The sequence below is a fragment of the Cryptomeria japonica genome, chromosome 9 (assembly GCF_030272615.1).
Source record: "Cryptomeria japonica chromosome 9, Sugi_1.0, whole genome shotgun sequence".
NCBI classification, from domain to species: Eukaryota; Viridiplantae; Streptophyta; class Pinopsida; order Cupressales; family Cupressaceae; genus Cryptomeria; species Cryptomeria japonica.
In genome coordinates this window covers 562042261-562056943 of record NC_081413.1, presented here as the reverse complement: position 1 = coordinate 562056943, position 14683 = coordinate 562042261, and the positions used below count along the sequence as shown (strand labels likewise).

The window sequence follows — 14683 nt, the reverse complement described above, 5'->3', positions numbered from 1 at the left end:
TGTGTCATAACTTAACCCAATGTCCATGGCTCAAAAAGAGATTATAGATAATCCCTCCACCATAGCCATAATTTTAAAATGACAGCAATGATCTCATTTTCTTTTGACCCATTGCTTAAAACCATCAACCCTTGGCATCGCTCTTAAAATAATTGTTGCAAGAGAGTTCTCGAGCTTAAAGACAACTTTATTAATAATCGAATTTAGAATCCTAATACAAAAACATAAACTCTTCCTAACTAGAATCAAGGATAAGAGAAAAGTAAAATATTATTTACCTAAAAGAACTTCAACCTATTAATTTCCCAAAGGCTGCCTAACACTATAACTAGCAACTTCCCACCCCTCCTCTATTGACACTAAGCATTCATCAATGTTACCATCAACACTTGACACCAAATTCCTTTATTCATCAAATGCATGAAGAAAATCAAAGGTATCCACCCTAACCTTAGAACCATGCATACTAGAGCCTGGACTAGTTGAAATATCATTTTATAGAAGGGGAAGAATAGCCCACCTCCAAACTCTACTAGCGATTGTTTTCTCTTACAATAACTTCTTTCACAAGGCAAGGGGATGCAAATAGTTTAATTCATCTTAATTTCTCATCAAAATCCTCTTCAATATCTCTATTATAGTCTTCATCCTTTACATATGTCCTTTCTCCTACCAATCATTATCAACTTGAACTCTATTCAAAACTTAATTTTCCCACTCATTACCTTCATCACAATCTCCTTTATAGCAATTTTCAAAGAACTTCCATAATTGATATGATAAATATATTTATCCACTCATTTAATCATATCAATCTAGATTTATTCTCTCCTAGCTTTATCCCCTAATCATAAACTAGAAAAATATATGTAAAAATGTGTATACGATATTAAATGAAAGAGAAAATAATTACTATAAAATCAATAAAATTTTGTTAAAAAGAAAAGACGTTGATCCCCTCTAAAAATTTATATAAAATGTGTGTATGATATTCAATGAAAGAAGAGATGATTACTATAAAACAATATTCCTAGAGAAAAACAACAAAAAAAAAAAAAAGTTGAAATAATTGAAAAATTTAAACCACCAGTAAAGAATGATTTACAAAGTGTTTTATTTTGTGGAGAAGCCATACCCTGATTTACAAAGAATTAAGAAAAAATTAAAAAAGAAAACTAGACAGTGATATTTTGTTCCGCATAGAAATAGAAATGGGATTCTGGTTGGCGTTGTTACCTATGGAGATCAAATTTGCGGCGCTTTGCCTCATGTCTTAGACTTCATATCTTATTATTATATATGTCATGTTCCCCATTACAAATGTTCTTGGACACGCCCAACGGTTAACAAACAACAATAAACGGACATAGATTGAATCTTGATATCATAAATATGTGTTTAGTTACTGCACATTCCGTAGATTTGCAGAAGTTGTTTTGCAGCCGAAGAAAATAAGACAGCATCAATGGCAACAGACAGGCTTTCTGCATTAACAGATGAGTTTCTTTCAACTCATATTCTGTCAGAGTTTTCCTACAGAAATGTAGTACGTTTGTGCTTGCTCTCGAAGAGATGGAGATTCTTATGGAAGAAAATAACCTTTCTCAATTTTTATTGGCAAGATTTTGAGAAACAAAAAGATTTTGAGATAAACGTAATAATTAGCAATGCTCTGTTTCACCTGGATGCTCTGTTTCACCTTCAAATCGTCTTGAATGGCCCCAAGACTGCCGATTTGAACAACTGGATTCGACTTGCAGCTGAAAAAAAGGTAGAAAGCATGTCTTTACAAATCTGTTATAGACATAACAGATTTCCAGGTTAGTATGTTCTTAAGTTGTGACTCTAGTTCTATAGCAGTGACTGGTAGAGACTGAATCTAGCTCCTATCAATAACAATATTATCTTTTGGTGTTAATATATTTGTGGAAAGTCCCATTATTTGTTTCAAATTCTTTGTATAGGAATGAACCCACATTATGTTTGATGCAGGAGATGATATCCTATAAGATTTCAGAGACAGAGGTAACAGAGGTGACATTGTCAAATTTGAAGATAGTGCGTGTCCATATTGGGACACAAAAGATTGGGCAGGCTGTGAATTTTCTAGATTTTCTTCTGAAAAATAGTCCATTATGTGCAATAAGTGTCTTTCTGTCAAAACGCCGCAGTAGAATCATGCTAGATAAATTGCTAAACTTGGAAAAGGAATCAAGATTATCCACTGCCATAAGAGGATGGTCAACAGAGTCCAAAGCAATTTGTGTGTTGTGTGGTCATTACAGAGTTTGAAAACCATTTCCTGCAATGTAAATGCAACATCTTCAGAGATTTAAAGTTACCATATCCTGCAATGTAAATGCAATATCTTCAAAGATATAAACTTTTCCTTGTCAAGAAACATTAGTAGTTATCTTTTTTGTTTGGCCCAAAACAGATGTACTTTCATACAATGGAAAATGGGATGGTTATGTTATCTTGATTTCATTTTTGTCAATTGAAGTGAAATTCTGTGATCAGTCTTTTTTACTGTTTTAATTTGAAAATTTGATGAAGATTTAATTTATTTATAAAGTAAAATGTTGTAGTTTTCTGTTATGTTCAAAGTTTATGAGATATAATGATTTGAAAGAGAATTTTTCAAATTAGATTGTGTGGTAATTTTTGTATCAAGATTTTGGATCACATTTCTTCCAAATTTTATAAACTGCGTAAACTTGATGTTTCTACATGTAATGATTTCTCTAAAGTTTGTTGATTGGGCAGGGTGTGAATTTTCTAGATTTTCACAAATCTATTACAGAGATCCAAGACTGATAAGAGGATTGACGATTCTTCCAGGGTGGATCTTGGGACTCTCTTTTCCTCACAGTCCTAAAATTGAAATTCATCAATCTTCCCAATAGCAGTGACTGGTGCAGATTGATCCTTGGCTTGTACAATAACAATATTATCTGGTGGTCTTTATATATTTTGTTGTTAGGTGATGCTTGAGTCTCACTGCCCTTAACTCAACTTCGCCACCATACTTCAAATCAATAACTACCAGTTCTATTTTTAGTCTATCATTGCTATGTCTAGTTTGACAATCAGTTTGCATTAGTCTATTTTTAGATCTCTCAGTTATGAAGAGCTGTCCATGCAATTGACACTTTAGCTTTTTCAAGTTGCTGTTAACTGAGAAAGAGTTTGACAACCATTTCCAAGAAAGAGTTTGGCAACCATTTCCTGCAATCTAAATGCAATCTTCAAAGACTAAAGTTCATCTTGTCAAGAAACAGATGTGCTTCATACATATGGAAAATTGGATGTTTATATTATTTGGATTTCAATTTGAAATTAGTTAAGTGAAATTCTGTCATTTTTGTTCTTTTATTATAAAAGTTTGATAAACTTTGAATTCATTTATGAGGTAATATGTTGTAGTTTCCAAAAATTATTGATTCAGTTATCATCAAGCTTATGAGGTGTAATAATTTGGAGGAGTTCTTTTCAAATCTAGATAACCCCCTTTTTTTAAAACAGAAAGAAAGAAATAAAACTAGAAAAGATGTAAATATTTGCATAACATTAATTGTTTAAACATAACATAGTACAACATAAGTATATATATAAGAGAGGTTTAGTGTTTACAGCTTTTTGGAATTCATCTTGAACTTAGAAGATCTTTACAATGTTGAAAGTATTGTCAGGGCAATTTTCTGCCCAACCACGGACTTGCTAGTCCCCCGCACCACTTCCAACCGGAAAGGCCCGACCCTTCATAGGGAAGTAAAAGAAGTCGGTTCTAATGCCATCTGAGATGGTATTAGGTCCTTCTTTTACCTCTCATTCTTGATGATACTTACCCTCTCTTCTCAGAGGATTACGACCTTCCTGCATCCACTAGGTCAAAATCATGTAGTTAGTCTGAAATCTTAGCATAACGTTAACATTTGCATACATTGCTAAAAAAAATAACTCATATCATAATGATTAGAACCAAATCTTTAACATGTGCATTGCAAATCACCATTCAACAATATTAAGCGATAAGTATTAGTGTATAAAACATCATCAAAATATTTAGGGCACAAGTGGAAAGTAACATAACCTTCCCCTTGTGAATCATCATCCTCGATGATTTTAAGTATCATAAAAGAAAACATGAAGTTCAACATTGTTTATCCATGCATAATAAAATAAGTTTCATTTGTTATAAATATTTAATAGATGTGGAAATATTTGGTGGATTTTATTGTAGTCCTCCCAGGTGGCATTGTCATTAAAGTATAGATCCCACTAGAACTTGCACTACGTTAATTCTCTATTACGTAACAGTTACGTACATCGAGCAACTTGAATATCTCAATCATGACCACCCCTATGTCCTATACTTGCAAGGAGTTCCAATCGATCATATGTACGAAATCAGATATGTACTTTGTAAGATAAAAAACAGGAAACATGTCATGCAATTGGGCAAGAGTTGTTGGTAGATCAATTCTATAAGTGATTGGGTTGATAATTTCAAGGACCTAAAATGGTCCTACATATCTAGGTGCAAGTTTGGATGACTTTCCAAATTTAATGGCACTTTTGTAGGGTTTGACCCATAGAAGTACTTTCTCTCCCACTTCAAATTGTCTGGAAGTTTGTTTTTCATTTGCATATCTTTTCTACCAATCATTAGCTTCTGCTAATCTTTTTTTGATTAATTTTTTTTGCTCTTTCATTTCTAAGAGCATTTTTTGACCGAGGGTTATCCTATCTTCTAGCTTATCCCAACTGATAGGAGTTCCACACCTCCTTCCATATAGTGCCTCACATGGTGTCATCTTTAGTGGCAATAGATAGGAGTTGTTATAAGCAAACTTGACCAAGAGAAGATAATATTCCCACTTGTATTGTTGGTTCATGGAGTACATTCTTAGAAGATCCTCTACCACCTGATTGACCCTTTCTATTTGTCCATCTATCTCTGGATGATAGGTAGAGCTAATGTTTAATTGAGTACCAAGGGCTGCAAAAAAAGTTTGTCAGAATCTCGATGTGATTCTGGAATCTCAAACCTGATATAATATTTTTCAGGTACTCCACACAATCCAAATATTTCTTGTACAAACTTGTAGGCAATAGTTGGTGCCCCATCTATTAGATTTTCTGGTATGAAGTGGGCTATATTGGTAAGTCTATCAACCACCACCAAATTGGCACTATGCTTATTCCTAGACATGGGAAATCCTTGGACAAAGTCCATGCTACTTTAATCCTTTGGTATTCTAAACAACTAGCCACAAACCTATTGACATCTTTTTTAATTCCTTTCTATAAGTACAAGGGTTTAATATTGTAAAGTGAAAAATTTGGGCTTATCAAACTCACCACATGGAAGGGGGAAATCACTAAACCGATTTTCACTTGGAGAACTTTACATTAAAAAGAGGGGATGAATCCATTATATCCAATCCAAAATGATACAACGACCGAATACTAAGTAGATTGATTGTGTTTGGAATGTGTTTGACCCTTTTTTATAAGTTGAATAAGTAAACTTCTAATATTGAAGACAATGTAAGCAGAAACAACGAGCTACATATTCGGGATTTCGTCATGCACTTGGATCTGAGAAGTTTGAGATGATTCAGAATTGCTCTGTGAAATATGCCAAAAGTAGCAGGGACCATGTGTTTGGACCAAGTCGCCCTCCTATCGGTCCTCTGAACTTTCTGCACATCGAAAAGGGTTTTTCTATCTCTCCAAATAAAGCTTAATTCTAGAAGTGAATTTGTGTACCTACTTCTTGCACATAGAAAGAAGAAGAAAGGGTTTGGGAATACGGGTTCCCCTAAGTCTAACTCCAGTTTAGAATTAACCTTGAATGAAATACTACAAATGCTTGAAATAAATGATGGAAAGGTATACCTTTATATTTTCTATAGATGATGATGATGCTTTGCTTCTTAGATGTAATCACATATGTTGCATGAAATGGCATAAACATGACAAAACCCTAACACACACATGCTTGCAAATGAATGATTTAATATTGCTGGAATGGATAGATGAAGAATATGCATCCTTGAGGAATGCTAGATGATTGATGCTTGAATGCTTGATACTTGAACGCTTGAGATCCAATTCCGAATTCATGAATTTATATTGTCCTTATGCTTGTATATCAAAATAAGAGGGGGAGACCTCATATACCTTCATGTCATCAAACATTTAATTTTTTGACATAGGCCAAGATGGGGGATTTATTTCCCGCTCAAATTTGAGATAGGTCCTAGGGGCCAAAATGGGTCCTCATTAGGGACGATTGGGGCATGGCGACTTGGTCCTACCATAATTTGGGCTAGGATCAAGAGCCATGCAAGGTGCAAAGTGGAAAAATGAAGCTTGATTGCATAGGGGAGGCATAAACAGGTGTTGATCAAGCATGGGGATGAGACCAATAAGGCGAGGGCCCAAAATACAGTCAAAATTGCAAGGGGTGAAATTTTAGGACACTACAATTAGCCCCCACTTTAGCGAGAGTATGAGCTTATACAAATACTCATGGTAAAGTAGAAGGATAGAGATGAGAAATGCGGAGAAAAATCACAAGGAGTATAAGATATCACTAATTTTGAGGAACACACCAATGCATGTAGGCATTTTCCATCACCCTACATGGATAGACTTAAACCTATGAAGGTTTTCCAAGCCATTATGGCTAGACTTAAACCTATGAAGGTTTTCCAAGCAACTCTTGGTATCAACCAAGTGTTATGGTGGTTGGTAATCCTTTTTGATCTAATGTGCCATTTTTTTCTGGTTTTTATCCATTTTTTACAGGTGTATCGAGTGTGTATTCACACCACGAAGTTGGAGTCCCCTCATGGGACATGAGTTTTTCTATAGGGGGTGTATGGTACAAGAGCACCTCCTTACTCATCATGCCTCCATGAGGTCAAATATGGAAGACAAGTTTTTTTATGGATACTCAATGTAAATAAGGTCAATTTTGATCATTTTTTTATGTAACAAGATCATCTAGACCAATATTTGTTATGTCTAGTCATAGGTTACTCATATTGGCAAAATTGCTCAAGATTGCTCAAAAGCTGTAAAAACTTGTCAAAGAGTGCTCAAGGTATCTAAATGGTTCTTTTTTATGTAATATGTGATTTGAAGATGTTCTTATGTCCATTTGGACCTATTTTGATGTTTTGGAGGTCATATGCTTGTCTAAGTTCAAAGTTGTCAATGTTGCATAATGTTGTCATGTTTCAATAACACACAAAAAGTGTTTTTGTGTCTCTAATGATAATAGAGAGTTAGGATTTGGTTTTTGGTGGTTGGTGTGGTTATGTGGGTATATAAATATCCTTTCAACCTCATGGGAGAGGTTGGTGATCATTGTATGGTGAGAAAATCAATAAAATTTGGAAGATTGCTGCACTTTTTTGAGTTTTCTCTACATAACAATCTGAAAATCTGAAGGTTTTTGTACCATAACCTTTTTATTTTCTTGGAAAACTGATTGGACGTGATTCTCTGGTGAAACATCTTTCATTTTCCTTTCGTCTCGTGTCATTTAATTCATTTTTGAGTAAGATATCACATTTTTAGTAAAACATGTCCAAACCCTACCTAGGGCTCACAACAAGCATAAAAAAAGTAAAACTTTAATTCTATACAATGTAAAACCACTCCAATGGGTGGAAAATATTTTTACATATATTTTTTCTATTTCCTATGTCTTTTAGGGATCCATGAAGCATTTTCCACATGTTGTTGGAGGACTCAAAGACTGATTTTGTGTCTCAGATAGTGGACAATAATGTATTGTTGGTGTTTTGGAGGTGTTGAAATACAAATTGGGCTCCCAGAGGTTGGTTGAAGGCTTGGAGAGGTGTTAGGGGTTAGTGTAGACCCCAATAAAGTGTTTGTGGTCCTTGATTGGCCAAAATACTCACCATTTTATGACTGTCCCAAAATTGGGTATGTTGTTGTCCTAAGGAACTAGTAGCCTGAGATATTATGAATATGATTCAAAGAAAGGGTTTTATGAGTGAAGGATAATTGGGGAAGGTTTTTTTTATTCCTTAGTAACCCTTGGAAGTGTTAGGAAGTCTTGGTGAGAGGATTTGACCCAAATTATTATGACTATCCTAAAGATGTTTTGGTTGTCATCTAAAACAATGAACCAAACTTAAGTGTTCTATGATCCCTTGGGAGGTTGGGTGGGTAAAGAAAGTTACTTGTTTCATGTTTGTGAAGTCAAGAAGAGTCTTGGAGGGGTTTTGTATGTGTTTGGGAAGAAACCATTATTTTTCTAAGGTTGTATTAGATGAAGAGAATGAGACCTATTTGTGGGCAGTCCTAATTGAGTAACCAATTGAAGTTGGTGAGTGTTTGAGTGTTGTGAAACATGGTTATGAGTTCAAGAAGTTTGAATAGACATGGAGAATGTGTGTGCATTTTTAGATAAGAGATTGAGAAGATTGATTGAGTCTTGGGCTATTGAAGCCTAGTGAGTAGTTTGTGAAGTTAATGAAGAGTTTCACCTATTGATTTGGTGAGTTGGGAGAATGATCTCCTTAGTTTGTTAAGTTTGTTGGATACTCTGCATCAAATTGGTATCAGAGCAAGGGAGTAGATCTCTTGAAAGGAGATAGTTGTAATTTGAGAGAAAATTAAGTAAGAGGTTGAAGACAAGATCCCTCCTAAGAGTGTGGGTACTGCTAGAGAGTTGCAGGAGTTGAAGGAGAATAATGCAAGGTTGCAAGAATCCTACAATGTTATGATGGTAGGGCTTGAATCCTTAGAATCTAATCAAAGAAGGAATGTTGAAATAGGAGATGTGGGTGATGAAGAGGAAGAAGAAGAGTCCCAAGAAGTAGAAGAGAAAGAGCAGATAGATCCTGAAGAGAAATAGTTACTCAGATTGTTAAAGGCACTAAAAGGTGATCAATATAAGGCAAGAGTTGACCTACCTATGTATGGTAGAAATATTAATGAACAAGAGTTGCTTGATTGGGTAGCAGCCATGGACACATATTTTGAGATTGAAGATGTGCTAGATAATCAGAGGGTCAAATTGGCAAAGACAAAGTTGAAAGGACATGCTCTCCTATGGTGAGATTATGAATAAGTAGAAAGAAGGAAGAAGGGCAAGGCAAAGATCATCTCATGGAACAAAATGGTGGCAAAACTCAAAGGTAAGTTTCTCCCTAGAGACTATGAGGTTCAAATTATGTTTACAAGAATGTAATGCTTAACGCATAGGGATTTAGATGTGAATACTTATACTAATGAATTTTATAAGTTGAGTATCAAAGTAGGAAGGGATGAAGATGAAGTTGAAAAGGTGGCTAGGTACCTTGGAGGACTTAAGTTCAATATTAAAGATGAATTGGTGATTGCTAACCCCAAAAGTGTGGAAGAATGTTTCCAATTGGCACTCAGGGCTGATGAGAAAGTCAAAAGAAGGCAAGAGAAATCCACAAGAGGAAGAGGCATAAATAATAACAGAGGTAGAGGTGGAATTCCTTCACAAAAAAAAACCCATGAGGATCAAGGTGATACAAGCAAAGGTAAATAACAATCATTTTCTGATTTTAGAAGTGGATTTGGTAAGAATAGAGGCATATTTGGTAGAGGTCTTATTCAATTCTCTGGTAGATGTTATAACTACAATGAATTTGGTCATCCTTATTTTAAATATCCTAAAAAGACAACATCATCATCATCTAAGATTGACAAAATGGTTGCATTTGCATAAGGAAAGGAGGTTGATAGTTCAAAGGTGGTTGAATGTAATTTTGAAGTTGGAGACAGTTTTATGATTAAGAAGACTATTTTGAAGACCTCACAAGGACATGAACCCATACAAAGAAGAAGCCTCTTTAAAAGAAGGTGTCAATGCAAAGGTAAAGTTTATACTACTGTTGTTGATTCAGGTTCTAATGATAACATGGTTTCTATTGAAATGGTTGAGAAATTGAATTTGAAAAGGATACCTCATAATAATCCTTATAGAGTTTCTTGGGTTAATGATGATGTTACTTTTTTGGTGAAGGAACATGAAAAGGTTGATTTTTAGGTTGGTTAGTATACAAATAGTATTTTATGTGATATCTTGCCCATGAAATGTAGTCATATTCTACTTGGCAGACCTTGGCAATATGATAATAATACTCGTTATGATGGTAGGTGGAACACTTATACTATTGAAAAGGATGGGGTTAAGTATACTCTAATGCTAATGAATGATGATTTCAAGGGTAAGAGTAAAATAGTTATGTTTGGTAAGAATACACTACTCAAGGATGAGGAAGTTGCAGCCAATTCAAGGCTAGAGAAGGTTGAAAAGAGTTATTTGTTTGTAGGGGTAATGATTGGATCATTTATGTGTCCTTTTTTGTATGAAAATTTCAAAAAAGAACATGTAAATTCAGGTGTTAATCAGAAAGTACAATGGGAAGAGATTGGACAAGTGTTGGAGAGGGTGCAAGTGCAAGCACCACAAGGCAATTCTTGGTATCAACCAAGTGTTATGGTGGTTGGTAATAATTTTTGGTCTAATGTACCATTGTGTTATGGTTTTTATCCATTTTTTTTAGGTATATTAGGAGTGTATTCATAGCACAAAGTTGGAGTCCCCTCATGGGATATGAGTTTTTCTATAGGGGGGTGTATGGTGCACCTCCTTACTCATTAGGCCTCCATGAGGTCAAATATGGAAGACAAGTGTTTTGATGGATAATAAATGTAAATAAGGTCAATTATGATAATTTTTTTATGTAATAAGGTCATTTAGACCAATATTTGTTATGTCTAGTCATAGGTTACTCATATTGGCAAAATTGCTCAAGATTGCTCAAAAGCTGTAAAATCTTGTCAAAGAGTGCTCAAGGTATCTAAATGGTCAATTTTTATGTAAAATATGATGTGAAGATGTTCTTATGTCCATTTGGACCTATTTTGATGTTTTGGGGGTCATAGGTTTGTCTAAGTTCAAAGTTGTCAATGTTGCATAATGTTGTCATGAGTCAATAACACACAAAAAGTGTTTTTGTGTCTCTAATGATAATAGGGAGTTATAATTTGGTTTTTGGTGTTTTGTGTGGTTACGTGGGTATATAAATATCCTTCCAACCTTGTGGGAGAGGTTGTTGATCATTTTATGGTGAGAAAATAAAAAATTGGAAGATTGATGCACTTTTTTCAATTTTCTCTACATAACAGTCTGAAAATCTGAAGTTTTTTATACCTTTACATTTGTTTGGAAAAATTATGGACATGATTCTAGGGTAAATCCTCTTTCATTTTCCTTTTGTCTCGTGTCATTCCATTCATTTTTGAGGAAGATATCACATTTTTAGTAAAAATTGTCCAAACCCTACCTAGGGCTGGCAACAAGCATAAAAAAAGTAAAACTTTATATCTATACAATTTAAAACCCACTCCAATGGGTGGAAAATATTTTTACATATATGTTTTCTATTTCCTATGTCTTGCAGGGATCCATGAAGAAATTTTCGTGTGTTGAAGGACACAAAGTCTAATTTTGTGTCTCAGACAATGGACAACAATGTATTGTTGGTGTTTTGGAGGTTTTGAAGTGACAATTTGGCTCCCAAAGCTTGTTTTAAGGCTTGGAGAGGTGCGAGGGATTAGTACAGACCATAATCAAGTCTTTGTAGCCCTTGATAGGACAAAATACTCACCATTTTATGATTGTCCCAAAACTGGGTATGTTGTTGTCCAAAGGAACTAGTAACCTAAGATATTACAAATATGATTCAGAGGAAGGGTTTTATGAGTGGAGGAAAATTGTGGAAGGTTTTTGGTAGTCATTAGTAACCCTTGGAAGTGTTACGCAGCCTTGGTGAGAGGATTTGACACAAATTATTATGACTGTCCTAAAGAATTTTTGGCTATCATAGATAACAGTGAACCAAAGTTAAGTGTTGTGTGATCCCTTGGGAGGTTGGGTGGGTAAAGAAACTTCCTTGTTTCATTTTTGGGAAGCCAAGAAGATTTTTTGAGGGGTTGTGTATGTGTTGCGGAAGAAAATATTGTTTTTGTAAGTTGGTATTAGATGAAGAGAATGAGACCTATTTGAGGGCAATCTTAATTGAGTAACCAATTGAAGTTAATGAGTGTTTGAGTGTTGCGAGACATGGTTATGAGTTGAAGAAGTTTGAATAGAAATATATAATGTGTGTGTATGGTTAGATAAGATATTGAGAATATTGAGTGAGTCTTGGGTTATTGAAGCCTGGTGAGTAGTTTGTGAAGCTAATGAAGAGTTTCACCTATTGAGTTGGTGAGTTGGGAGAATGATCTCCCTAGTTGGTCAAGTTTATTGGATGCTCTGCATCATTGACCCTTTCTATTTGTCCATCTATCTTTGTATGATAGGTAGAGCTAATGTTTAATTGAGTACCAAGGGCTAAAAACAAGGTTTGTCAGAATCTGGATATCATTCTAGAATCTCTATCTGATATAATATTTTAAGTACTCCACGCAATCTAAATATTTCCTGTACAAACTTGTAGGCAATAGTGGGTAGCCCATTTGTTAGATTTCTTGGTATTAAGTGGGCTACATTGGTAAGACTATCAACCACCACCAAAATGGCATTATGCTTATTCTTGGACATGGGTAATCCTTGGACAAATTCCATACTGCTTTAATCCTTTGGCATTCTAAACAACTAGCCACAAACCTATTGACATATTTTTTAATTCCTTTCTATAAGTACAAGGGTTTAATATTGTAAAGTGAAAAATTTGGGCTTATAAACTTCACCACATGGAAGGGGGAAATCACTAAGCCAATTTTCACTTGGAGAAATTTACATTCAAAAGAGGGGATGAATACACTATATCCAATCAAAAATGATACAAGGAATAAATACTAAGTATATTGATTGTGTTCGGAATGTGTTTGATCCTCTTTTATAAGTTGAATAATTAAAGTGCTAACATTGAAGACAAAGTAAGCAAAAACAGTGAGCTACAGATCCGAGATTTCATTATGCACTTGGATCTGAGAAGTTTGAGATGATTCGAAGTTTCTCTATGAAATTTGTTGGTCCTTACAACCGGAATGACAACTAGGTGATAAAAACTCAATTCAGGGATTGGAAATCCTTACTGAACAACTAACTTTCCTATAGCAAAGGCTCATTTACTTTATCGACCAGGGATGTAAACTTGAAATGGGCCAACACGGTATGTGCACTAAGTTCATATTGCAACCTGTTGGCATTCTACACTCAATGAGAATGGTTGATGTTGTCATTGATGGCAACCAACTGGTAACAGGTTCTACACATTCACCGGCAACACAAACATCATCTATAGGCATCAACAGGCACATTCACCAGCATCCAGATTACATTGGTAATGAAGTATACAAACACTCAGGCCGACATGAGACAAAGTTTTGTTTATATGAATTGTATTGTAAATGTAATTAATTATTTGTAAGCTGACATGTTGTATTGTAAAGACTCATATATGTATGAGATCTTATTGGTCATTTCTGAGATAGCATAGAGAGGAAATTATGTAATGGTATTATGTAGAAGATACCGAAAAGATTTTGTAATAAGGCAGATAATTTATGTAAGTGAATATCATTCACCGACAAGGTTTTTGGTTAAGGTTTATGACAAAGCTTAAACTTGTACTGAATCAAGCATTGCAGATGTTATTTTGAGTAGTACATTGTATTGGATTTAATTATCCATTCTGTAGTCAGTGAGACTCTTATATTGAACAATGAGCTCTAGGCTGTTGGCCTTCTTGCATGTGCAGGCCCATATTGTAAGTAATATTTATTCATATTGGCCAGTGAGTAAGTATTGTGGGTCACAAATCCCACCGAGGTTTTTCCCACGCCAGGTTTCCTCACCAAAACATCTTGTGTTATGGTGTGCATTTATGTTGTCTTTGTTATTTCTCTTTGTTGCATTATTTATTGTTTACCGGTACATTAATTTAATTACAAAGTTGTAAATAAGTTCAAATATTCCATTAACCGGTTAGACACTAATTCACCCCCGCCTCTCAATGTCTCTGGGACTGTCATTGCATCTAACAATTGGTATTAGAGCCTGGTCTTCTATTTGCAAAAGCCTAACAACTTGAGGAAGATTCTGAAACTGGAACTGATGAAGAATTTGAGAAAACAGTTTGAAGGAGCTCTTGAAGATTTTGATGCAGAAAAATTGAAGAATATCAAACTTGAAGATGATCTAAGGACTGCTAAGGAATTCATTAAAGGACTTCAAGAGAACTTGGTTATAGCACAAAACAAGAGGAAGGAACTTCATGAGCAAATGCAGAAACATGATGATGAAAAGGAAGCTCTTAGTGATATTGCAGAGAAGTTCAGACAAGAGATCACTAACATGAGAAATGAAATGCAAGATTTAACCATGAGGCTATGTAAGGATATTGAAGACATAAAGAAGAATGAAGAAGACTCAACTAGGAGACTTAATGATGGTGTAAATGAAAATATGAGACTTTGTCATGAAATTCATATGCTAAAACAGATTTGATTGACATGCAACATGATAAAGAGGAGCTTAGGAGAAAAATTGGCATTCTAGAAAATGAGTTGATCACTGCAAATGAACACAAAGATAAATTCAAGAAAAGTTCAGAAAGGCTTGATGACATGTTGAATAGACAAA

General features: G+C 34.7%; 1 protein-coding gene across 1 annotated transcript; it reads left to right on the top strand.

Moving 5' to 3' along the window:
• The first annotated feature begins 1264 nt into the window (after positions 1–1264).
• On the top strand, positions 1265–2482 carry LOC131858222 (uncharacterized). The gene is made up of 2 exons (XM_059211391.1): positions 1265–1771; positions 1993–2482. The coding sequence occupies exons 1-2, from the start codon at positions 1466–1468 to the stop codon at positions 2290–2292; spliced, it is 606 nt and encodes a 201-aa protein (XP_059067374.1). The 5' UTR covers positions 1265–1465; the 3' UTR covers positions 2293–2482.
• Positions 2483–14683: the final 12201 nt, after the last annotated feature.

Bases quoted from the DNA above. Each gene is read 5' to 3' on its own strand.
- LOC131858222 (XM_059211391.1), top strand. From the start codon at position 1,466: ATGGCAACAGACAGGCTTTCTGCATTAACAGATGAGTTTCTTTCAACT. The intron at 1,772-1,992 runs GTAGAAAGCATG...TGTTTGATGCAG, and splicing joins GACTTGCAGCTGAAAAAAAG to GAGATGATATCCTATAAGAT.